The sequence below is a fragment of the Streptopelia decaocto genome (assembly GCF_964273445.1).
Source record: "Streptopelia decaocto genome assembly, chromosome: 1".
Lineage (NCBI taxonomy): Eukaryota > Metazoa > Chordata > Aves > Columbiformes > Columbidae > Streptopelia > Streptopelia decaocto.
In genome coordinates this window covers 202,936,020-202,963,366 of record NC_138663.1, presented here as the reverse complement: position 1 = coordinate 202,963,366, position 27,347 = coordinate 202,936,020, and the positions used below count along the sequence as shown (strand labels likewise).

Genomic DNA, 27,347 nt, shown 5'->3' with positions numbered 1-27,347 from the left:
TTTGGTGTCTTTGGGTGTGGCATTGTGGGCTATGTCATTTTTTTTGCACAGGGTGAGTTGTCTTAAGAAAAATGCTCGATATGTTTAATAAATAGTGATCAGTGATAGGACATTTGGGAAGTAATCCCCAGTAATTCAATCACTGCAGTGCTTGTCCATTAGCCAAACACTTTGTCACATCACGATCTTACACAGCAGCGCCCTGCACTCTCCAGGGGATCAGTAGAGAGAAGGAAACTTAATCCTGCACAGAGGGAAACAATGTTTGCACTTGATGTACGTGTGATACATGGCAGGAAACACCAGTGGGACTGCTCAGGTTTGAAGGACTTTCCTTGCCTTCTCACCTTCCAACAAAACCCTTCTTGTAGACCAAAATTAATAGATGCTATGAGAAATAAAGGGGGAATATGGGAATCATCATCCTGAATGAGACCACTACAATGTTGTGGAAACCAGTTTTAACATGCAGATCTTTTTTCTTTTTTTTTCCTTCCAGTGAAGGTGTGTGCCCCTGTACTGACAAGAGCTTTAGATATGGATTTTATTGAACTATGCTTATACTTTAGAACCAGGAGCTGGTATCTTGGTGGTCCTTCTCACTCTAACATCATGTTAGAGTGAGACCCAAGTGTGCTCATGGCCCCTTCTGGCCCTGCTCTCTCCTGGTTTCCATGCAGAGGGTCTTGGATGCCTTGACCACCAGTCCATTCTATATGGCAGTAGATGTCCTATCTGGAGGATGTTGCTGGGCCAGATATGCCATAGCCCACATTTCTGTATAGAATGTTGTAGTGGTACACACAGTTTCTGTTAAAATTTCCACACTACACTGTCTGAGAAAGGCTACCCGAAAGACAAATGGTTGCAATAGTGAAAAGTAGTTGCTTCAGATAATCTGTCCTCTGAAAAAAAAATCTAGCAATGGGAAACAGACTTTTACTCTCAGACATATTTTTTTTTACTCTCCCCTTTTTCAGTAGGAAGTTTAAAAGATGTCTCAGAATACTCTTTTTTAAAAAAAATACAGTGCAAAGCAAAGGTAATTTGCTGTGTTGAAGATGGAGAGATGTCATAAATCCATATTTCAAACACAATCTCATACTGCATTGCAGAAATGTTATTAATTATTGAGCACCAAATGTGCGTTTCACACTGCTAATCCCAGAGGAAGAGTGTAGCTCTAATCAACACAGGAGCAGTGTCCTAATGAAACTCCACCTTTCAAGGGAGGAAAAAGTGATGTTTCCAAAGAAACACTTCAGGGAAGGGAGGTTTTACGGCCATATCTCATTGTAGGGCAATGGTTAATGGCATATTGGGAACATAAATTCAGCATGACAGTGACTAATTCCTAAGATCCTTGTTAATTAATGGGACTCCAGTTTTTGGTCTGAGATACTGAAAATGGTATTAAGTGTCTAAAACTCTGAATCAAGCTTTTTCCCACAAGTTAACAATAATCGAAGCAGGTAATATCTATTACAGATTTCAACCCTGAACTTCTTATTTTGGCTATTTTGGAATAAACCTGAAACAAGAATTTTTTAAAGCCCTGAAAAATGAAAGTAATGGAGGAGAGAAAGGGAGAAGAGAGAAGAGGAGACAAGAGGAGATGGGATTCAGACAGGTTTACGGTGTAGTGAGGAAATACTGTCTTTTTGCTTTCCATGATTTTCACAGAGTGTTTTCAATGTGAATATGCCTGGAACTTGGACAGATGGCTGAACATTAAAAAGCCATTGATGTTTCTGGACCCAGTTAAATATTTTAATTATCAGATCTTACATACAAATAGTATTATTCACCTGCAATACTACTTGGTCTTGATATTAAGAAATGATTAAGAACTTGCATTTCATAGCAGACGGGATAAGGCTGGATTTTAGACTGGGTGAGAAAAAATATGTATGAAGATTTCTGCATAAATAATGAAGAAAGAAATACGAAAAATATTTAGCACTGTAACTGTATGGACTGTTTTGCTGCAAAAATACCATGTTCATGAAAATGAGTTCTGTGAGACTGGTCACGCTCTCTTGACATTGCATCACATCACACTGAATACTTTTAAAGGAGTCTCAGCTTATTGTGTGACTTTTTCCCATTTATATAATGGCTAAAATAAATTATATATTATTAAGCATGGCACTTTTTCTTCCTTTTAAAAAGAATCATCATAAAAACATTGTTTGCTTAATAGCACAATTTCAGCCAGCAAAATTATAAAGACCAACCTGCAATGGTTTGTTTGTTTTTTTTTTTCAAGTGCAGCATAATCTTTTCCTTTCTTTTTCTTTTTCTTTTTTTTTTTTTTTTTTTACAGCTTATTCTAATTAGACAATAATATGTATTTGCAGCTGCTGAATTAAAATGACATTGATGGAATGATCTACAAAGCATTATACCATCTCAAGGGAAGATTAGATAGGTAGCAAAATATTACCAGAATGTTTATTTACTGTCTGCCAAAAAGAGTATTTCTGAAATGTTGGACAAACCATAGTATGGAATTTTTGTACATAAGGGTCTTGTTTACAAAACACTTATTGTTCTATCCATTCTTTTCATTATACTGAAATTCTGTCCTCTCTTCTTCAGGTATATACAAACAGAGATGCCATAGGAAGATCTCATTATTTTATTCATTATGTTGAAAAGAGGAGCTACAGCTCATTTGCTCTGAAGCATTTTAAATGTTAGAAACTTCTCTAGGTTTGTGAAATGGATGGATAGGGGTCTGCTTTGCAATGCCTTACCTTGACATTGTTTTAACATGACATTTTTCAATTTTGCTGACTTACAAGAAAACTTTCTCTTTTCCAATGCTTTTTATGACTTGCATCTGTTATGCTATGCTGTGTATTTAATATATTAACTCTTTTTTGTTTTCTAATGTTTTACATCTTTAGTGCTTGTCTATTAGATTTTTAACCTTTCTTTTTCTGCTACCTCAGTATTGCATTGTGGCCTGCAAAATTATTATTTGTTGTTGTTGTTTTTACAATGTGTAATTGTATTATAAGTCATCAAATGACAGTAAACAGAAAATCACCACAATATATAATGCTATAATCAAAACTGCAGCAAGTTAATAGAGAGTTTTGTGTTTATGTGCTTTAAAGGACACCTGCCTTGAATTTCAGTCCCAGTTGTTAAAAAACATTTGTAAACAAATGCAGCTAAGTCAGATGAAATTACAGCTCTACCAGTCCTCACGCACTTCCAGTATTCACATACAAATATCATTCTTTATAATTCATACAGGTATTTCCATAGTGGCAGCCTGACCCATGTCTTGTCTGGACCTTGGAAGGAGAGTGGATGCCCCAGTCTTCCTTTTGCCAAATTAATTACAATGCCAGTTCTTGTCAAAGTTTATGCTGGAAAGAACCATAAGTTCCTTCAGTAGACAAACCTGGGCTCAGGTCTGATGACATTTTGCAACAGGATCTACATCAAGCATTTTAATGGACATCAGACCATCTTCATGGCTTGTCTGGGTGCCCTTCAGCATGACTGAAAAGAAAATATTGATGTAGTATATGGTGGCATTTATTTGTCACCAGAATTTTAGAAGACAGACTTGAAGATGAAAAAAAAAAGGTAAAAGGGGTAGACACTGTTATTAAAAAACACAAATTCCTCCTAAGGTCTTTATTCCCCTAAAAAAACAAAGCAAAGCAAAACAAGCAACCAACCAACCAACCAAAAACAAAATCAGAAACAAACTGCCAGGTCCCTTCTTCACCATTCCTTCGTTTTCCTTTTTTTTTTTTTTTTTTTTTTTTTTTGTAGTACACTAGCAAGACTGCATTTTGCAATCCAGAGCATATTTGTGTAAGAGTAAGCAGGGAACTGTTTACAGTGTCGTTTAATTTGTACAGTTCACCTATGATATTTAGTTCAAAATGATGGAGACACTGTCTTAATAATATAAATAATTGCAAAAATTAAGCTAGAATATTTGTGCTCAGTTAATGCAGCCAAACAATTTATATCAGTCAAACAGTATTTCACTTAAATTTGAGGGCAAAATTCAAAACAACAAGACTAGCACTGCACACAAATTAAAAATCATTGTAATCAGGGCATTCAAGAATATCACTTCATTATACAGATGGAATGTTTTAGCAGCAATTTATCAAAATCTTTCAGACTTTGTACCTTTCACTGAGTTTCATAAAATATTCTTCAGTCATTTCACAATATCTGAAGTTTAATTAATCACAGTATCAGGCCTTTCCAAAAAGACAGCAGGACTAATTTATTTAGGGAAAAATGAAGGACTCAAATTATTCAGTAATCTTGCAATCTAAATTTTTGTAGCATATTAGATTAAAATAGTTCTGAGTGATCCATTTGGGAACTGTTTCATTAATAAATGAAGACTAATCAGTCAAAAGGATAATGACTTCCTTTTAAAAGTCAAAGATATTTTCCTGCATGCATGAAAATTATTTTCTAGCAAGGCTATGAAGCAAACCAATAATATCTTGTTGCGTCATTATGGATATCGCTTTTTTTAAATAAGAGCAATACCCTTTGATCCAAACTTAAATTGGTACCTGTTCTAATGAAATGACATTGTGTAAGAAGCTTAACCCTCACTTTTTTGCCATTGTCTCATAGTACAAAGCCATCTTAGCACTTCAATGCAATTTGCAGTCAATGGTTCCCTTAAACAGCACCTGTAGAAATTAACATTTTTTGGGGTACATGATGATTTCTCAGTGACATATTTTGCCTTACAGTAATCTCTACTCTTGTTTTCTTCAGCACTTCAAGTTTTCAGCTTTCACAGGAATTTCTTGCATTGAGGTGAGCAATGCCTAGAAGCTGGTCACTGCTACAGTGCAAAGCTAATAATAAAGGCCTGGTAGATGAAGCACTTGTGGGTACAAGAGATGCAGGTTGGAATCTCTCATCTGCCATTATCTGGCATTAAAAGTCATTGTTCTTTTCAGGCTAGAAAATAACCCTCTGCCTTTTCCAATAAGTGTTCATTTTATACAAGACAGAATGGCTCCACCAGGCTCCCTTAGGAAAGGAATCCATGCTGGCATAACTGACAGGCTGCTGATATAACTCTGTATGAGACGTGATACAACAGTCCTGAGATCAGTATCATGAGGTTACAACCTCTTCTATATTCAGTTTCATAATTCTATGAGTAAACCAGTGCAACTACCTGCAGAAACTGCAGAACCAATGGTTTTTATGAAGTTTGTGAGTGCCATTCTATAGATTGAGAAAGTTGTGTTTTCCTTTGTTTTGTGAGGCAATGGACTGAATGGAGTCTTCTTAGTGTACTGTGTGACCATCAGATCAGATCAGTAGGAGTATCTCAGCCCCCTGGCTCTGAAAAGGGTGAATATGAACCTATAACCCACGCCCTGACAAAGTCTGGTAAGTCAAAATTTTCTACAAATTAGTTTGGAAGAAAAGTGTTCTTTTATCATCATTCAAAATGTGTCAAATAAATTGTTCAAGCTAAATAAAAATGAAGTCAAAACTGGCACTTGTACTGTAAAAAATGTGTCCCAGTAGAATATGCTGTAGCAGAAACTCATGATCAGTATCTTTCTCAATAGGCGTACATGTGAGGAATGTGAACCAGCTTCAGCTTTCCACAAAACTCCCCCAGTTTTTCTTGTACTCCAACTTCTTTACAGGACTGAAAGCTTCGTGTTAAATAAGAGCCCTTTTTCATCTCTCAGGCAACTTATTTTCCTGAGGGAACTGGAGTCTCTCACATTTACACCTGAAATCCTCATGCTGCCAACGCACACACATATTCTAAAAACATTTGGTCATGGCTTGGGGGCCATGGATTCAAATTTATCTACTTATTCAAAGATATGGCTTTCAACTGGTCAAAATTTGATATCTGGGCAACAGGAATTTCATGCATTGCATCCTGGAGTCCCTTCGCATAGTGTGTGTGACAGTGACAGAGGTTTGTTCTGATGGGGATTCCCGTTTGTCTGGGAAGTCAGTGTCTTCATGGGACTTTTCTAATAATGTAACAGCAGTCATCAGACCTTGAAGAAGTTGTTGAAACAGCTAAGATTACTCAAGCTCGTTCAAGCCTGAAATTGTTGGTTCACTTCTTTTTTCAGTGCTTTAAATGGATTCCAGACAGATTCAGAATTAGAAGGAATGTTGGAAAAATTTTCCTGAGGGAAAAAAAGGGTGTTTGGGTTTCTTTTTGAGAAATTTAAATTCAGGGTTCTGATAAAAAAAAATTCTCAAAATTTTGATGCTGAAATATGACATGTTGATGTATGATATAATATTTAGACTGTAATATTTTTAAACCATGAATGGCAGCTTCTAGGCTTATCCAAGCATATTTTTCTTATTTTGTGGATCAAAATAGCTCCTGTTTGAATTGTAATGAAATAGATATAGTCAGTCATAAGAGAGAAAAAGAGAAGACAGAAGGGGGAAAACCAGCTGTTCCTTGCAGAGAACAGAGTACACAGCGTGGCGATAGACACCTGTTTCCAAAATATTTCATTATGGCACAGTTTGGGTCTGTCTGATATAAACACTAATTTTAGCCACTGGTGGTCTAGGGCTGGATCCAGTCCAGTGGAAAAAATCTACCTTACTTAACATGTTTTCTTTCCATATGAAACAGAGGATGGTGTTTAACAGCACGAGAGCTTGGACACCTGAATGCTTTCTCTGATGCTTGAGCAAGGCAGGCACTTGGTCCCTCAGGCTGCTATAGTTGCACCACTGCAGTGCTTGAAAGGGAGAAAAAATGCTCCCAAATGGCACCTGATTCTAAGATGGATGTCTGAGCATCTTTGTCTAAGCTGAGTAAAGATAAACAAGACTAATGGTGATTTATGCAACAAAAATTCTGTGGTTCACCTGAGGGGGAGTGTTGGATCACTAATGCAGGGAATCCCCACTGCTGACTGAAAACTGTCAGTCCTATCACTGCTGCAGATGGATACAGAGCAATGCCCAGTTCTGGAATCACACAGTGGCAGACAAACTTCTTAAGAAGCCAAATTAATACATTAAAACCAAAATGAGTAGTCCATTTGCTTTCATAGCCATAGTTTATGATTAATTACTTAGGAAATACCACATCATGTAGTAAAACCAGGTGGAAGAAAGCACCGCTGCCACACTGGGCTATTAAACTTTAATCTCAATGAGATTTGTTAGTTCCTGTGAATAAGCGTCTATGATAAGGTGCAGAAATCTATGTCGATCTTTTTCTCTGTTGTCTCGTATTGTGCTTTTCACATCTGCACAGAGAAATTGCATGCAGTACCACAAATATCCACTGTATCTTTAATATGGCTAACATTATCTGACTTTGCTGGTGATGTTTCTTTCCTGTTGAGTGATCATATCTACATGCCTGGGCAACAGATTGAAAATACTGCTCAGTCCTTTTGCTTAAATGAAAAATGACTTTTAGCAATCTTAACTCATTTAGAAGATGATAATGTCTTATTTTGTTTCAGGAAAGTACTTTTGCCTTGTACTGGGCACCTACCAGCTTCTGTCTTTTGAGAATGTCATAGAAGAAACCTGACTGCCTCCCACATCATCACAGGGACCATGGCCAACTGGCAGTTAAAAAAACATGCAGCTACCTAATTCCTTTCTTCTGCTTCTCACCATCACTGAAAATATAAATAAATAGGAAAGCATATGAATTAGATCTCTATTCTGCAAGCAGAGAGCCTTACCTGGGGATTGCAAGAGTGTTATCTGACTGTGGGGGACTACGGTGGGTCCGTGGATTCCCTGACGGAGGGCATGGGAACAGAAATTAGCCTTGAAGATATCAAGGCCTACCCGTGAGAAAGATGGGAGCAAAGGAGTATCTGGAGATGTTAAGGATGTACCCATGACAGAGAGGGGAGTAGAAGAGTAACATTGATGATATCAAAATTAGCCAATGAGATGTTACTGCTGTAACTTGTAACCAATAATGAAGAGACACATTAATTAGTAAAACTGTATAAAAATGCACTTGTGGCAATAAATGGCATCTACTACTTTCATTCTGGAAGAACCTGGTCTATTTTGTTTGTCTGTCTCAACCACGACATCTGACCTCACTCTTCTTTCAGAGGTTCCTACCCCACTGCCTGAACAGCTCTGCTGTTTGTGTCCAGGTCACAGTTTGATATCTGGAACAATGCCAGGTTCCTTTTGTTTTTCCTATGCCATGTTACAGGCTAAAACAGTGCAGAATTTGCTGCTGAAGCAACTGAACAATGCTGAAGGTGGGTTAGGTACCTCTGAAAAAGCAGCTAAAGGCAGAAACCGTTGTGGCATCCATGACCAACAGTCACTTGAGAGGAATTTAAAGGATTTGTAGGATTTTTTAAGACTTCTTAGTACATATATGTGGGAGAGACAAAGTATTTAGGGTTGTTTTTAACACTTTACTGATTGCTCAGAACAGTTAATTACCTACCTTAAAGAGAAGCTAACTTTTCTATAGCTAGGTAGAGGGAGATGCATGTACTCAAAGAGTCAGTATATGTAAGCTTGGGAAACAGAACATGTATGGTTTAGGCCATTTAAAGACATGTCCCAGAAAAGATAAATACCTACAGTTGTTAAATTCCTGTATGGAATCCAGGGCTAAGATATTAAAAATGAAAAATAAACTTTGGAACACCTGTTGTATCTCCCAGGCCAAGTTTAGCATGACTGAGAGTTTTTCATGTGCTGTTCTGGCTAGAAATATCATAGTAGCAGGTATTGTAGCAGAAATATACAGTCTTTATCTTACCTGGGATATAGAGTTATTTGAGAATGAGGAAAGGATAAATTAGCTTTGTTTTGGACTCTTGCAAAGGGGCTGTGTAACATATATGATAATAGTTCCTAGGACATTAAATTGAATTTGCTCAATTTATTTATGACCTTATGAAACTATTTGGTGACATAACTGGGAACAGAAGGTCTAGATGCCTCTCTACTCAAGCTGTGTATTTTTGACTCCAGCTATGTAATGTTCAGAATTCTTGTCTGGTTTGGTAGACTTACTTTTAAATCAGGGTAGAAAATCTTTTGGTGAGTACTGCTGAATCACAGTAGCCTACGTGAAATGGTTTTCATTTCACTAGGTAATTAATAGTTTTACTCTCTCTCTCTCTCCATATTTCAGTATGTGAAGATTCATTCCAACACATATCCAAAGCTTGCCTGAGTTTTATTAATTGAAGAACACCCCATACAAAATGTCTTTTAGGACCCTAACAGATGCATTGCTTTATTTAGGCAAAAGCAATTTTGTTATCTGTAATTTTGCAGCTGATGTGAAAGCTCTGAATGGAGCATTGGCATTATCTGTTTGACAATGATTTGATGCAATACTACACTATGCTATAAATTAGTGTCAGGAAGCAAAATGCTAATGATAGGGGCCCTTCTATGCAGTGGTGACTTAAATAGAATGTTTCTTTAAAATTCAGCAGTGACTCACTCTTTTAAATAAAACCTCTCTGAGCTATTTAAATAATACCATGTAGCTCTACTGCATATTTCCTTTGATTCTGAGTACTTCACTGTTTACTTGAATAACTATCCAAACAAAATTTTAAGCATTTTACTAAATAATACCTCAAAATATATTACTTTATGCTACACAACTTTTTAAAACAAATGTTTGAAAATTAAGTAAAATGGTCAGCCTCTGTTTGCTCATGCTCTACAGTGAGGAAAAATTGAAGCTGAATGTGGTTTTCTGTTCTTAGAGATGATATCAGACATAGGTGAAGTTCTTAGCAGCATTTTAAATTTACTCAGCAAATTTCAGGACTCTGTTTTGTTTTCTTTCATGCAAATAAATAAGCATTGATTAGAGAGACTTTCCCATGACTGATAGGACCAATTTGCTATTGGATTCCCAAATCCTTCAGGCACACATTGACTGAGCACTGCTAAACTCACTGGCACCATCACAGTTTAACCAGCTGAGGATTCAGACATATGCATTTAGGAGTGTTTATGTTGCAGTTTTAAGTATTGATGAACACTACTGATAACATGAAAATGTTTTTCCAGGTTTCAAACAAAATGCTCTGGCTCTTTATATGTAGGCAAATAATGTCAGTGTATCAGCTTTGTGCTGCCTTTTCATTCCTACACACACATATTGGACACTTTCAGTGCTCTTAAGGATTGAAGACATTTCTAAGACAGTGCTATTGAAAAAGAAACCACTGTCGATGATGACTTCTTATGTTCTGCTAATAACTCTCTACAGCAGGTGTTATCTAGAATTGAGGGATATAAAGAAATGGAAACAGAACCCTCAATAAGAAGAAAATACACTTTGTCTTTTAGGCCATTTAATATCAGGGTACAGTCTTTACTTCTCAGAACAAAACATAGAACTATATCTTTAAAACTGGACCTTAATAGATGACTAACAAATCCTTCCCAAGCCCAAGATCTTCCTGTCATCTATAACTTCAACTTGTTCAGTAAAAAAGTTGTCAGATGGAAAACGATCTCTGCAGCAAAATTGAGGAAAAATAATAATGTTCTAAAAGAGGAAGAATACCCTCCTTTTGAGGACATATGAGGAATGCCTCTTTCAGCTGGCCCAGAAGTAGTTATAGGGCTTCTAACTTGAACATCCCAGGTTGTTCAGGCATACAGACAGAGGCTGCAGAAAGGGTCATTTCAGGTAACCATCTCTTAAAGTAGTATAGGATTTATCATTTTAAAATAGCATCCTACTCTGCACCTGGAAATGAACTGGAAGATACAATTATTAACAGATCACAGGTATAAAATATCTTGTAATAGGCTGGTAATTTCTGTACCAATTCAAAGTCACTTAAAGATGAGCATTAGCAATAATCTGACAGAAACAAATCATCACTTTGGCATAATCTGTCCTGTAGGTATTACTAATAAAATCCTCCCTTGAGTCTAAATTGTGGTTCACACAAAATGGAAGTACAAATTTCCCTCATTCCATGCCAACTTCGGTTGTGAACAATGACATGTCTGGAAATATTCATAATATGAATGCTAAAATCCATGTGCATTTCAGGGAGGAGCAAAATCTAGCTATTTGTCACAGAATCTAGCTACTCGTCACTTCCAGGCTAGACATATATAGTTGAGGAATGACAAAGCTCTTTCTCTGCACTTTCATATAGGTAGAATTATTTGTTTATGCCAGCAATTAAATAACCCAAATCATCCCCGTAGCACCGTTATCAAAAGTAAAAGGGATCAAAAGATGAAAATGAATCATTGCACTGAGTGCACTTCTATGTGTTCTGTCTATGAAGGAAGACAGTATTTCCACTCCAGAGTTCTCCTTTCCCTTCAGTATTTGCTTACTGTAGTTTTTATATACTGAGCATACAAGTTGTCTTCATGATCACTGAGTTCAAGTAATTCCTTGGGAAGAAACAAAGAAATATCTTGCAAGGAACTATCTGTTCAATGGCAGTAAGGATAGCAGGAGCAGGGCCTATTAGCTCCTGAATTTGATGGAGTTAGGAGGATGAATACAGAAAAAGGTACCAAGAAAGGTAAAGAAGAGAAGATAGGTGAGGGTAAAAAGAAAGAAAGCAGGAAGAGATAATACAAGAAAGGAAAATCAAGGGAACAGGAGAGAAAAGTGTAACAGAAGAGTCATGTGAAATAAATCCGCAGATGCCTGAGAGTAGCTGCTCATGATGCCACTTGTGTTTATTACTCCATCTTGATTATGTAGCGCTAGCAGCAACCCTATTGTCTTACTGCTGTGACTAGAGGCAAAATACAGACACTGTGCAATTCATTCAGGGGGGAGAGCTTGTAAATAGGTGCATTTGGGACAAGGCAATGAGTTATATTTCTTGTTGTGTTGGGTTTTTTTCTGCTAAGATCTTGTTTTCCTCCCTGCATTAAGTGTACAGTTGACACAGCCAGTATTTACAGCTTTATAATTGTTTTCCCATTGCTCTGTCCCCAGTTTTTGCATGGCTTTTTAACTAAATCAAACCCGAAACTGTTACAGATGTGGGAGAGAGGACTCATTCTTCTCCTGGTGCGGAGGCAAAGGGAATCAATATATTTCCTTTTGTCCTTCCACTATTAGTAACTCTCAGAAGACCATACTCGCTTCCCCACACTCCCACATTAGCAAGCTTTACCTAAGGGTTTCGCCAGATGATCCCCTTCTTTTCCACAGGTTCACAAGGCTGCTTGAACGGCTTGCAGCTGAAGATGATTTTCCGTCTCCTACATGCATGCGGACCACAGTCGACGTGGTGAATGCACTGCGTACATTCCTTTCAGGCTTAGCGAGGATGATGTAGACCTTGGGCACAAACATACAGCCAAGGGCCACCGTGGCACTCAGACTCACTGAGAAACACATGGTGATTATCTTGTAGTTGCTTCCAAAATATATTGGCACAAAAGCCAGCCAAATGATGCAGGTGGTATACATTGTAAAGGCAATATACTTTGCTTCATTGAAATTAGCTGGGACATTTCTTGTCTTAAATGCATAAAAGGTGCAACTCAAAATTAATAATCCATTGTATCCAAGGGGAGTTACAACACCCAAGTTGGTGGTGTTACAAATCAGGTAGACTTCTCGGATGCTCGGGTAATCATGCATTATATCTGGTGGCTCCATTATAAAGAGGGCAACAATTATGCCTAACTGTATACATATCAAGATAAACGCAATAACCAGTTGGGCGCAGGCACTCATGAACCTAGGTTTCTTTGTACAAATTTTCTTCTTACTTCCAGCCAGGATTCTTGCAATACGGTTGGTTTTAGTTACTAGAGCAGAATAACTCATAGCTGGAGAGAGGCCGATGCCAATTCGTTGAAGATAACAGTAAATCTGTTGAGGTTTTGCAATCAGGCAGAACGTGCACAAGTAACCCAAGCAAATGCCAGCTAGAATGATGTAGCAAAGTTCTCGACTGGATGATTTGACTACTGGAGTATCACGGTACATTATGAATATAGCTGTAACAAACAGGGTGGCCAACAGACCCAGACATGCAAAAACAACTGCTGCAATTGGTTCAGGATCACCCCATCTGAGATACTGGACTGGGATGAGGTCACAACCTACAGAAGAAGAAAAAAATAAGGTAAACTGAAATGCATAGGAGTAAGATTATTTAATGATATAGTTACAGATTTTCCTGATATTTCTCTTCTTTTTGTCTTTCAGGAAGGTGCCATTATAATGAGTGTAGGCTATAATTACATTAATATAATGTCACAATAAATACTTTTCTCTGACAGCTTATTTCAGTTATATAATTTATCTGGAATATAACATGCTAACTGAAAATATGGCCAAACTGATTATGATAAGTCACCTTTCTTCACAGTGAAATTTTATTTTAAAATTCTTTTAAATATAGTAATTTATGAGCAAATTTCAGAATCAATTTGCATTACCATGGTGCAAAATGCTTCAGAGTTGTCTGCATACTACATGCACTTACAGAAGCAAATGTCAGTCCTACTAGTTATACTGTACACTATGAAGGATGTTGACACATTAAATAACTATGGAGGGGAATCATATAGATTCCAGCTGTCAAGAAAAACTGTATTTCTTTAACAGTCATGCTACCTTTTTTCTAAAAAAAATTTTCAAGGATCAGAGTTGCAAATGATTGGCAATTTAGGATGGTGCACCCTGCTGTCTTCTTTATCTGTCGTTCATCCTTTTGAGACTTCTGAGGAATTAAAGCCTCATCTAACGAGTGAAATCAAACTGAAGTCAAGAAATTAGTGTCACAGTTCAATTTAAAGAGTGCAACCCCATCTAAGGACACTTGTTTTTCAGTCTATGTATAGATTTTAACAAACCATTCTATATAAACATGTCATAGAAAGTCAAAGTAGCTCATTCCACAGTGTGCAGATCAACAGACATGAGTAAAAGCTGGCAGAAAACTTGTTGCTGACCTCCCTCATCCATCCCTCCTTTCCTTTTGCACTGTAACGACTGGATAGCTCTGGAAACCAAAAAGAATAAGGAGGGAGGACCTTAACCCTCTGAATTGCAAGTTCATGACAATAGTAGACATGTTGGCATTGCTAGCCAGGGCAGGACTGTTGGAAGGAGATAAACAGAAAGGAGGAAATGCAACTATACTTGTATTAAGCTTGACCAACCTTGATGGCAAAATCAAAATTATTTCAAAATTTAGGACTGTTGTAATCAGGTTGCTGACTTCTGGGTAGGTGAGACAGAAGAGTGTCAACCTGACACAGGGTGAGTGGTGTCAACTCACCCTAGGGTGTTGGAGCACTATGTTCTCATATCTGTATTTTCAGCAATGAGGGTAATCAGGATGAGGCACTGTCTGATGGGCATCTGGATGCCAAGCAATCCAAATTAATTAGGGAACCTGGGACCTCAATGACTTGATGACTTGATGAAGTAAGCGTAGATATCAGGACTATAATTTAGGAATTTCTACATGCAAGATCTTTTCCTTTATTTTAAGTAGAGTTTAATTTTTTTCCAAAGCTGCCACTGACATTCTTATTAGTAAAAATCTTTCCATGAAATGGTATGGGTATATAGTAGGATTAGCTCCTCTCTTCTCCCAGTATTTCTGTATTATGTATCTCTACACAATTAATATTATCAAAAATATAACACCTAAAATAAGGTGATATACTCAACAGATTGTGTGGCAAAAGTACAAGGCAGATAGTTCTGTATTCTTGCAGAAATATCAGAAAGGTTAGGGTCAACAAATACTTGACATTAGTGCAAATAAAGAATACAAATTTTCAGTCACTCCAGTGTAACATAATTTTGCTCTTTGTTACTAAATGCAGATTAATTTGCCATCCCTGTTTTGACTGCTTTGGTGTGCAAAGCTTTCTGTTGCAATAATAAAGTTATTGCCATGTCTAAATGTAACAAAGACATTTAGATTTTTGTGTAACACTCTCATTAGCGTTAGTTGATTATACTTATTTGACTCCTGTTGGCTTTAAAGGGTTTGCTTATTCAGTGTAAGGGAGACATGGTATTTCATTCTGACTTCATCGAGATTAATGTAACACAGGTATCACATTATTAAAATAAATATTTTATACTAATGAGAGCGGTGGAAGAAGGGTGTGTGCAGATATCCCCATGTGGGTTCTCCTCCAAGAAGTTTTATGAGTTAGTGACTTCTAAATATATTTCTGATTTTACCAAAATGTAATCAATGTTTTGGGGCAACTATAGATTCTTGGACAGGAAGTTTGCAGAGAAAAGGTCTTTATCTGACAGCTGGCCTTTACATGCAGACAGTGATATAGTGGCTGAATTTTGCTCGGTTGCTAATGTTGCAGAAGAGATGAATAATAACCAAATATTTCTCATTAGTTTCAGATTATTTTATGCCTTCATTGCTTTATTACTCTTTTTATATTCTCTTAATAAAATATCTGAAAAAAAGAGTTGAAAACTTTTCCCTTCCCCCCCCCCCCCATTACTGGGTATATTTTACAAGGAAGATGCTAAACTGGGCAATGATTTATTCTTCCACTGAGATTTAAGGACTGAATAGTCTTCGTAAATCAATGATTGATGAGGCTTTCATATAATAGTCTTGCAGCTAATGGTTTCTGATGATGGCACTTTGCAGAAAGGGACAACTAGATCAAGAGGAAGAAATATGGTAAAACAGCACTGTGACTGTTCAGGTTATGTTGATGGACAGAATTATACTAAGGCAGAAGCTAAAAAATAGTTACACAAGATGAACTTATCCCTATCCCCTAAATATGTTTATGCTCAATCATCATTTGGACAAGATCCTGCCCCACAGTCCACCTCTTACACTTCATCAACATCTCCAAGCACCTGGAAAGTCTTCTCTCCTAACTGGCTCTAGAAATCCAGGTGGAACAGAGCCAGCAGCCTTGCCTTGTGGTCCCTGCAGTACGCTGAGGCAATCTTTGGCTTGTGGAAAGGCTGTTGGGAGCCAGTCCAATTTGGAGCAGGTGTACAATTGTTCTATTTTGTCCTCAAGAGTTCACTGTTTCTGGGACTGGAACCTCAGTAATATTGACATAAAACTGCTTCTCTGTTTTTCTGGCCAGAAACATAACCAATGGAAGGAAGGGACTAAATATCCAGGGGTTTAGCAAGATGATACAAAAGAAAAATCGGAGCTTGAGGGGACTGGGGAAAGGATTTCTTAAAAGAGCATCAAAAATCATCAGTAAATTACAGATAAGGATGTACAAGGATTTTCTGGAAAAAAAATAAAAGTTCTGATATTTTGGAAAAACAATTGGCTGCTTATGTGATGGGCTAAACAGTGCCATGTATGAGGAGATGAGAACTCTTGACGCCTTGATCATTGTTATCAGTCTGTTAGTACCCTGCGCTCTTTATAGAGCTAAACTTGTCATTTATTTCTGATCTTTCATATTGCTTTAAAATTAGTTCTTTGGGGGAAAGAGTTCACAGATATGAAAGACTGTATTGTAGTCCAGTGTATTATTTTCTGAGGATTTGATCATGGCACTGTTTTGCTATGACAGCCTTGACAAATAAGAGACCTTACCATGGCCTCAGCATCCATATAACTGTATTAGCTTAGCACTGAAAATCCCTCTCGTGGTAGGAAATATTAAATATATAATTAAACTAGTCCCAAAGGTAAACATGACAGACTAAGGCTTGTCAATAGGATGCACTCTGGAAATGGAATTCAGTGAAATCTCTTAAGTCAACATCATGAGCTAACGCTCACTGAATCTGAACATGGAAAATAAAACTGGGAGAAAATTACTGCTGGTTAAGTGAGTTCTAAATATTTTCCAGTGGGGTGTGGCATCCTGGGCAGTGATTTAAATCCCTTGAAAAAATATTTGGTTTTCTTGGTAACTTTTCACAAACCCTTCAAAGAATAACAGGAGTCCAAACACCAGGACTGAAACTTAACCAACAACCACATCTTGGTTGTGAAATAGACTCTCCCCCTAGGATTTAGCCCACATTATTCAAAGTGTATTGATGCCATGCCATTAGATAGTTTTTTATTAATGCTCTGAATATTTCCCTATTTATAGTCCCAAAAGATGAGAGAAGGGATATCTTGACTAGTAATTTGGGTTTTCACATATGGAGAGCTGAGATGCAAAAAATGTAGGAGTCGGAATAAAGATCTACATGAAATCGGCAGGGTAGCTTTTATAATGACAATTTTATTCACCGTTCGGTTTTTGTTTGTGTTTTTTTTGTTTGTTTATTGTTGTTGTTTGTATGGGTTTTTTGGATGGCTGTATTTTATTTGTTTGTTTGTTTGTGTTTGTTTGTTTGTGTTTTAATGATTTTTTTTTTTTTTAATTACCCAAACTTATAAGGCAAAAGTGAGGATTACAGTCTCTAGAGCCCTGGGTGGGAAAGCAGCCCTGTGACCTCCACGTGAAATGTGGACAAACTGAAGTAAGAGAGGACATCTTTAACATTTTGGTGCTAAGTTCTGTTTTTTTGATAAACTGTTATGGTCACCAATCCTTTCCCCTGTTCTGGTAGGACCTTCCATAGCTGCTACAATAGCAGGACATGTAGAGGTGACCATATGGTCATTTCTTAGCTGCTGTAGCTCCCAGGCTGACAAATTTACTGAAACCATCCATGAAGGCAGGTGTGCAGAATCGATGGATGCAGCTGAAGACTGTGTATGTCTTTGTTCTGCCACCTCTGCAGGTCAGGAGTTGGGATGGGTCACATCTTAAACTGTGAAAGCTGGGACATCTCTAGCTCAGGAACCTAAAACAGTCCCTAGTAACTCAAATATACTGATTTAGCTGTAAATTGCAGTAAAAGACAAGGCCATGAATCTTGGAATAATATGTTAAAATTACTCTGTGACCACATGGGGAATGACTCCTTAATTACACAAATGCGCAGAATGACTGGAACAACTGATGAATTGCAGCAATTAGGTCCATCCTTATGTTAGCTCTAATGTTTTGATTTAAGTTTCACCAAGAAATGCTGGCTCTGTGTGTTGTAAATGTTTTGTTCAGAATATGTTGTGTTCAGCAAACTTTCCATAATGTAAGGCACAATTATAAGTGGATCCTTCTGGCTTTGTTGGCAAGTTCCCCTGCATCCAGCTCTGGAGCCTCCAAGAGCTGTTCATTGAACTCATCATTCTTAAACCAGCTCACTTGCGCCTGAGGCATGTGTGTCTCATGCTGAAGACTTGGGGTGTAAATGGACTGGAAACTTGAATCCAGGCCTTACCTGGAACAAGCAACGGAGGGAAGAAAAGTCCACAAACCCAGTAACAAGGGAAGGGAGTAAGTGACAGCCAGAGACCCTCGTCATAATATCACCACCTGAACCCTTAAGTCATCCTCATCTGCTAGTGTGAGAGTGACTTATGGAAGCGGTTAAATTTCATTTGGAATAAGAAATGAAAAGGAAAGAGAAATACAGGGCACAGAAAGTCAGGGAGAAAATTGGACATTATGTCTGCTGAGGTGCATTTTTAACACTAAAAACAGCCAAATAAAAATTGTGTCCTTCTTCTACCCTTGGTCTGAATTCCAGCCTTAACAATTATGGTCAAAAGGAAGATCCTAGCAATGTTTCAGCAGCAAAATCAATGTCAGCACAGACTAAATTGTGTTCTGCCTTGTTCTCAAAACTGTCAGACAACTGCTGAAATTACCAATGGCTGTTACTTTATTGCAAGCAACAATACAAGAAAGCACTTTCATGGCAACAAGCAGTTACCGTTAGAAAATATTTCAGGCATGAAATGAATGATTTTTTTGCTTGGAGGGGTGGGGGTCAGGATCCAGTTTTATGAGACTCCTAAGCATCAGAGCCCCATGGCTTCTGCCACCACCCAGAGCATCACACTGCAGGGAGAGCCAACCAAGCCCCAGTAGGGATCCCCCAGGATGCGCTGTGGAACATCACCTCTGCACTGATCTCCAGGGGTGTTTTTCACTAACTGTAGCATTGTGTTGTCCCAGTTGGTGTCCAGAGCCAGGACAGCAGCAGCTCCCAGCACCATGTGCTCCCTGCAGCTCTCGTGGAGAACATAGGCAATGCCCTCGGGATGAGGGAGGCACTCATCCTCACTCCTAGTGAGGAAGCCAGATTGGCATTAGCCAAATGGGGTCCAGCATCAGTGTTGTCAGAACCCTTTCAAATGGCTGGTCTGTTACTTAGAGGTGGGGTGTCTTTTTTTCAGTCCTTTCCATTCAAAGGTTGTTTGGATACTCCAGCTCTTACCTGACACTTTCAGACATGCAGACAAGATCATGATGTCACTATTCTGGGTTTACTGCCCTTTATTTGGTGAAAGCATTCTTGTAACTATAGTAAAAATATAGATTTCTGATATTTTGCCTTTTCCATGAATGGCAAATAAAACATTTCATCTGCTATAAAATATTTCAGCTCCTATTTTCTTTGGAATCCCATTAAGAAAATCAAATGGCCAGCATATTTGGAGTACATAGAGAATGAGAAAAATGTCAATACAGCCTGAAGAAAACCCTTCAATTAAATTAATATTTCCTTGCAGTCCCTGAGGTCACTAGACAAAACTTTGTTTCTGTTATTGTTGTATACTGCCCCTCAATCACAGAAAGAGGGAATAATTGCCTCTTTCCCACCTCAAAAATGTCCCTAAACAAGCACGAGGTATAGCTGGACCAAGATGTTCCTGCATCCACTGAAAAAGTTCTGAGATGCTGGACAAAACTTATGTGATGTTTCAAACGCATTCTTTTCAAATGCAGAGGCCATGTCCTCAAAGTTACTTGAGTTTCTTGAAGAATCAAAAAGCCACTCTGATCGAACTACTGACCAGTTCATTGCATTGAAGTTTGATCCTCGGTGTTAAGAAATCCCCTTTATTTTTGTCTAAAAGTGCCTGGCATCTTTTACATTTCTCTTCCATCCACTGTAAAAGTAATACAAAGAAAGGCTTTGAGGAAAAGTGGAGTTGTTGACATACACTTCTGGACTTCAACCCCTAAATTTCTCCTGCTCTAATTGAATATATGACTCAGCCACACTGGCCATACTATTGTGTGAAGTGTTACTGTGATATATGGATGTTGCTAATGCAATGCATGGGGAAGAGGAGGAGTTACAGTAGATTGGAAAACACATCTTGTTACTAAAGCAGGAGGAAGAAAATTACTCGGGATGCATGTTGGGATGGTACAAATAAATTTGGAGAAAAGGAGGAGAATTACTATTTTTTTGTCCCAGGAGGAGCCTGGTCCCTGTGGAATGCTGTATGCACAAGCAATGAGGCTGAAATTTGTGAGGAAATAAAATATAGGCAGCTGAACATTCCCTTTCTCACCTCAGCTTTACTTCTAGATAGAGATATTTTCCAGTAACTGATTTAATCAAGAGAAACTCTTCTTCCCACTTGTCTTTCCCACTACCTTTGGACTTCCTGTGCCTTTCTGTACTTCAGATATAAAAGTTATTTTTCTTTTCTTAGAATAACTTTGTTTTCCTACATATATTGCATCCCCTCTGTCTTCTCCTCTCCTGCATCTGAATTCTGATATTCCACAGGTGAGTGAAAAAAAACATGAATCTCTCTTCCTTTCTCTGAACAACTTCCCTGCTGTTACACATTTTATATACTGAAGCTTGTGGCACAAAACTTATGCTGGTCATTGAACATAAGAAGCATGGAGCAATGTTTTGTTGTATGAGCCAAGAAAGGATTCCAAAAGTGTTTTTATCCAAGTTCAGATCTCTGGCAGACAGTGAGGTGCAGCTCCACGTTGAAAGCCTTCTCACGCACCTGGCTGATACATTTACAGCACTCTCATCTGAAGGTGATCAACCAAGGAAGAATTATTCCGATGAGTTTTTTTATATATCTAGCCTTGTGGAGCTGACATTACCTAAGACTTGGCTTTATCAAGCAGCAAAGAAACTTTGGCTGCTGCAGTATCAGATGTAGGGACATTTCAAGGAGACTTTATAAAACTGAAGGGAAATTTCCTTGCCAGAATACAAAATACATCTCCCTCTCCTTACCTTTAATTCACATTTATTACCAAATCTTATGCTGTAAACAAGACCAAGAGGCAGTTTCTTTCCAAGCTACAAAAATTAGGACTACTAATATAATCATTAAAAATACAGCCCAAAATATTGTATGGATTAGCCAAAAATAGACTTTTTAAAATGTGGTTTTGATACAAAGCAAAATAAGACAAGATTCAACCATCACGTGAATGTTAGGTGGGGACAACACAGCTGTGAAGCTGTAGTGATGGGAGTTCTTTTTACCAGGAGTGCATATTGTATCAGCAGTGCTCATGGAGGCCAAGGGTGGTTTCAGTTTCCAGATATCTGCCTGACATATTTGTGCCTGGCTGAGGAACAAGGGTTAGATCTCCTGAGGCACTTTGCTTGGAACTGATGTCAAGGGGTTGTTTTGTGTTTACATCAGCTTTGGTCTCTATAAAGGCTTATAATGCATGTCTAAAGCTAGATGAATTGTTCACAAATGTAGCAGCTCATGTACTAGACAAAGCAAATTGGGTTGACTAAAGACAGCTGCTGTTCTTTAAAACCATGAGAGCTGGGTGGAAAATCATTGACTCATCCTACAAGAGCTTTTGAGATGCCACCCGCACCCACTCTTCTGTTGTGAGAACAAAGTAAGACATTCAGAGGGTAAAACCTCCCAGAAGCCCAGACTGACGCCTTTCATGAGGCACGGCAAGGCCATGGGGCTGCTGGGGGGGCAGGGGCAGCCCAAAGCACAGAGCCCAAAGGCAGTTCTGGTGGCTGTTCGCTCCACTTTCCTTTATGTAGAATCATAGAATGTCCTGAGCTAGAAGAGATCCAGAAGGATTATTGAGTCCAACTCCTGTCCCTGCACAGGACAACCCCACAGTTCACACCGTGTGTCTGAGGACATTGTCCAGTCTCTTCTTGAACACTGTCAGGCTTTGGGCCGGACACCTCCCTGGGGAGCCTGTTCCAGTGTCCAACATCCTCTGGGTGAAGAACCTTTTCCTAATGTCCAACCTAAACCTTCCTTGGCACATCTTCCTGCCATTCCCTTGGGTTCTGTCATTGGTAACCAGAGAGAAGAGTTTGGTGCCTGCCCCTCCTCCTCCCCTTGTGAGGAAGCTGTAGCCACCATGAGGTCTCTCTCGCCTCAGTCTCCTCCAGGCTGAACAAACGCAGTGAATTTAGCTGCTCCTTATACAGCTTCCACTCATGTATGGTGCATACATTCTAATTACCCAAACTTCACCAGGTCAATAGGCATTTCCCATCACTGGTGCTTCAGAAGTGAGTCCTCTGTAGATTGATGAGGCACTTGGAGCAAGTTCCCTCCTAACTGACTCATGGCAGCTCCTTTTTCAACTGATCTACATTGAATAAGACCCTTGGTGCTTAAAGAATTGACCACTTGCACCAGTGACCTTCACAAACTGACCAGCCAGACATGGTGGCCTAGTCCCTGCAGTGTGGGTTTTCGAGGCTCCTGGATCACAGTATCACAATATGTTTGGGATTGGAAGGGACCTCAAAAGATTATCTAGTCCAATCCTCCTGCTGGAGCAGGAACACCTAGGTGAGGTCACACAGGAACATGTCCAGGTGGGTTTTGAATGTCTCCAGAGAAGACGACTCCACAACCCCCCTGGGCAGCCTGTTCCACTGCTCTGTCACCCTCACTGAGAAGAGTTTTTTCTCAAATTTAAGTGGAACCTGTTGTGTTTCAGCTTGATCCCATTACCCCTTGTCCTATCATTGTTTGCCACTGAGAAGAGCCTGGCTCCATCCTCATGGCACTCACCCTTTATATATTTATAAGCGTTAATAAGGTCACCCCTCAGTCTCCTCTTCTTCAAACTAAAGAGACCCAGCTCCCTCAGCCTTTCTTCATAAGGGAGGTGCTCCACTCCCTTAGTCATCTTTATCGCCCTTTAATCATCTTTGTTGCCCTCTGGCAACAATCAAATCCTCTGGCTTCGCACCCACTAGCAAGACTTTTTCTTCCCTGCACACGTTAGTACATTAACAAATGGCCCAGTTGGGATGAGAACCTGAGCATGTACCAGACCCTCAGCACTCTGCTCTGGGGGAAGTGGACACATGGGACAGGGTTTCTTTTTCTCCCCTTTTTCTCGTGGCACAAGAAAGCTCTCCATGAAGTGAGAGGGCTTTGCTGGTTGATTGCTAAGTGCCCAAGGAGGCAAGGCTGGTGGAGCAGGGCTGGAGGAGCACTTGTACATCCATTTTATTGCTGTTTCTATTTTCTCAGTTGAAAGTTTTTTTCTCAGGAAAAGTTTAATATTTGACATTTTCTGAAACATGCTCCATCAGTTTTGTGGCTAAATTGTATTTTTTCAGTAATCAGGCAACCTAGCTCATATATTACAGCAATGCAACACTCCTTACCAGGAAAGGATTAACTTTATATATATAATCTGTCCATAGGCCAAGCCTTACCTGACACAGTTCCACTTATACGAACTGTTTTCCTTTGGTCTTCCCTCTCTTTCACCTCAGTCGTTTCTCCCCTCATCCAAATAAATTATACATAAACCAAGTTTGTGAGCTGTTTTGGAAAAAAAGACCCTGTCTCTTCTTCCCTCATCTATACAGAGCCTGACACAATGAGAACCTGAACCCTGACCAGTGTTTTGAAGTGGTGTGTGCTCCAAGCATTTGAATACTTGAATTCTGTTTATTAGTCATAAAGAAGAGAGGTTGTGGGTTACAAGTGCTGCAGTAATTTGCCTCTAAAGATGCTGAATTGGTATTTGCAAGAGCATAGAGATCTATGCTATGGCAAGGAGAAGAGGAATCCTATATTCTAGCAGACGCTCTGGTGAACAAAAGATAATTGCAAACTTAAGTCCATTTGGAGCACTCATGCTTTTAGCAGCAGTAACCACAACAACTAATTCATATATTTTCAGATTAAAAAAGAAAGTATTGCATGACTCTTCTGTCTCTATTTGAGAGGAAAATAAAACTCTAAAATTTGATGTCCTGTAATAATTTATCTGACAAGGACTTAATTTCTCTGCCTGTTTAGGGAAGGACAAGATCTGCACTGCTGCTTAGATATTAGTACAAAGTTGAATACCAAATGAGGGCTACTTTTAAAAAAATTTCTAGGTCTAGTAACTCAGATCTTTAGAAAGCAGCTGAATTATACCAAAAATTCCTGGATCAGGTTGCGGCGAGAAGACAAATACCAGCCTATCCCTGTGTTCAATGTGACCCAAACAGTCCTCATACTCACTTATATATGGCATTTGTTTCTTCAGCTCATGAACATTGTCATTGACAACAAAAACACAGCCACAACTCACCTGTGAGGTCATCGTTGGGCCAGGAACCGAGCTGGCAGGCTTTGCATGTATATTCATCAAATACATATTCATTCTCTTTACAAGGAGTACAGGTCCAGCAGCAACTCACTTCTCCTTTACGGATCACCTGAGACAAAAATGAACATTTGACTTAGCAATATAAAAGTACATTCATGCTGCCCCAGTTTAATTTTTAATCATTTTTTTTAAATAGAGGTCTTTATTATTTTTATTTTATTTTATTTTAAAAGGATCTTCTTTTCATTTTGTTTGCTTTTACAAAATATGACACAAGTTCTCAATTCTCCCATCATGTATGTAGCAGAAGAAAGTAACCATCAGCCCCACAGAATTATAAGTAGAGGTACAGAATGATGGTAAGATATTTTTTCACCTCTTAGAATTAACAAAACTCAATATTTCATAGATGGCAATGTGCCTACAGAAGGCAGTACGTGATATTCAAGGCATATAATTCACTCCATTGTGGTCCATACAGGGAATCATGTCAATGGCATTATATAATGGTTCATTACCTAAATATTTTTCGGTGCTTATTTCTCATCCACTTGTGAGTGATTTGTTAAAACTGATTTTTTCCAGACAGCAAAATGAATATGCCTTTTCCAGAATTATTTAATTACTGCCGTTGCAATTAACATTTAGGAGTGAGAATGTTATCTTTATCAATTTTAACATCTGACCTGATTTCTCACTTTATAATTTACTGTCAAATGTTATTGCAAGCTTATGATTGAGATGCAAATTTTTCAAGATCCTTATTTATCATCTCTGGGCACTGAAAACATCGGTGCTTCTTGTCAATATGTCTTTTTTTTTTTTTATTTAACTGAAGTATTCCCAGTCTCTCTTGCTCTTTTCAAATAATTTATAAGCAAATACTTCCAGTTATAGCATAGGAAGTAGGTTGACTTATGTATCTTTTGCAATGATGAATTAGAAGGTGGCTTCAAAATCAAATGTATTAACTGTAATTTTAATAAATGAAATGTAAAGGAGTGTAACAAAAAAGAACTGGATTACTCTCTGCAGTGCTGCAGTGAATAAAGTATAAATTATACCATTTTCATCAGCAATATGGGAACTCAAAAACTAATTTTTGGTTTTGTTTTTTAAAATTGTAGAGTATGAAAAGAAAAAAAAAAAAAACCAACACATCTGAATAGTTAAACTGGCAGAAAGGCCATGGGAGCTTATGTGATTTGCTCTGCAAGTGTTAAGACTACAGCTAATTAAAAAAACTCCAGAAGAATTAACATCTTTGGATTTCTTTCATTTTGAACCAGAATGAAAAGTTGCACAACTGACAAAATTTCTTCTGTCTGGGAAAAACCATTCTTAGAAAGCTTGTGCCAGTTTTTAGACACACATTTTGGTAAACTTGATGTATTTTAAAAATCCATAATTTTACAGTGTACAAAACACTCAAGAAAATGAAATGCAAAAGATAAACCATATGTTATTGTCAAAACACCTGATTTTTTTATCAAAACAATTCACTTACACTTTTCTGTTAAACTTTTCACCAAATCAACAACTTCTGTAAAATACTTGGAATTTGACAAGTCTGTCAGAAAACTGGTACACTGATTGTTTCTTATGTAACACTAATTGAATAATAATCTAGGAAGAATTCTGTATCCTTCCCTAGGAATCAAAATAATTGTTCTCCACTGCTCAGAATCAGGTGAGACTACTTTGTATTTTTATTGCTTAGTCAGCTGTTTATTCATACTTTTATTTTTCATTTCTTGAAAAATTGTTTGTTGTAGCACTTAGTTGTAAAATAATATTTTCTGTCCCTTTTAACAAAAATAACTCTTCTTAAAACAAAAAGTATTTTCTCTTCCCCTTGTCATCTGGGCAATCCTTTGAACGTGTATTTATTTAAATAGTCGTAAGTCTGCACTATTTTAAATGTATAAAGTTGGGCTGAGCTTGAATTTTATCATGTCTTTCAGATGGATGTACCAAATGTTGCTGAGTGTTGGATATCATCACAATGAATGTTTCAAATTCCTGCATAATAACTCAGTCCCACAGAATTCTGTAGGAAATCACCACAGAGGTTGGCAGAGTCAAGCTCTCTCGATCATCTGTGGAGACCATGAAGATAAAAGCCTGTGAAATAAACTGTGAGATTTATAATTAATAACCTAATGAAGAGCATAAATAATATTTCAGACACTGAACATCACACATGTGTCTAAGTGAATTGGCTTCACAGTGAAGAATCCTCTTGGGAGAATCATGGAGAGGATGAGCAGAAGGTGGAAGGAGACTTATTATTGAAGGTCACAAGATACTGCTATCACCTCTGTCATAGCAACAGACCATAAAGGAGCTCACAGTCGCGCAGTTCTGAAGTTATTATCTATTTGTCCATCTCTATCCTCTCACATGTATGACTTTGTGGCTGGAGCAGGCTAACATCAGACCTCTGTTTAGTTACCATGGGAGCAATTCATCCCACTTTTACGTATCTACAGAAGGCATGTTCTCATCTGAACCAGCCATCCTGGCTGGGTGCCTTTTACCATCAGTGAAGAGAAGCACGTGTTTCTATGTCATCTTAACAGTTGCCTCCTGATCTGGAATAATATATTTATTTCCATTGACTATTAAAAAAGTTTGGAAATTTGACATAATGGTATATGCTTGCACTGAAGACGTAAACATTTGGTCTGATGAAACTCACTTACTGACTCTCCCAAAGACCAGTTAGTGAATATAAGACACTGACTGTGTCCTAAAACTCTGGAAAATTCAGACTGAAGAGTTTCATTCTGTCTTGCAGAGCATGGTCAGCTCCATCAACCCCTTCCCGCAGCTGCTTTACAGTTTTGCCAGCATGCCTTGTTAACGCAGGGGAAAAGTGATCCCATTCGAGTGAGAAATGACAGAAATTACAGCTGTTTTTTTTTTCAATCTGAGCCCCTCTGTTGTCCATGCCCATCCCCTCAGTCCATAGGCTTTTA

The 27,347-nt window shown here is 38.2% G+C and overlaps 1 protein-coding gene across 3 annotated transcripts in view; it reads right to left on the bottom strand.

Moving 5' to 3' along the window:
* Positions 1–27,347, bottom strand: part of GRM5 (glutamate metabotropic receptor 5) — a gene marked incomplete at both ends in the record, with an annotated part of 250,819 nt that overhangs the window by 10,839 nt on the left and 212,633 nt on the right. For all 3 annotated transcript variants that reach the window (XM_082073920.1, XM_082073918.1, XM_082073919.1), the window contains 2 exons: positions 12,153–13,092; positions 24,349–24,475. In XM_082073920.1, coding sequence (XP_081930046.1) covers positions 12,153–13,092; positions 24,349–24,475 — 1,067 coding nt within the window. The remainder of the gene's footprint in view (positions 1–12,152; positions 13,093–24,348; positions 24,476–27,347) is intronic.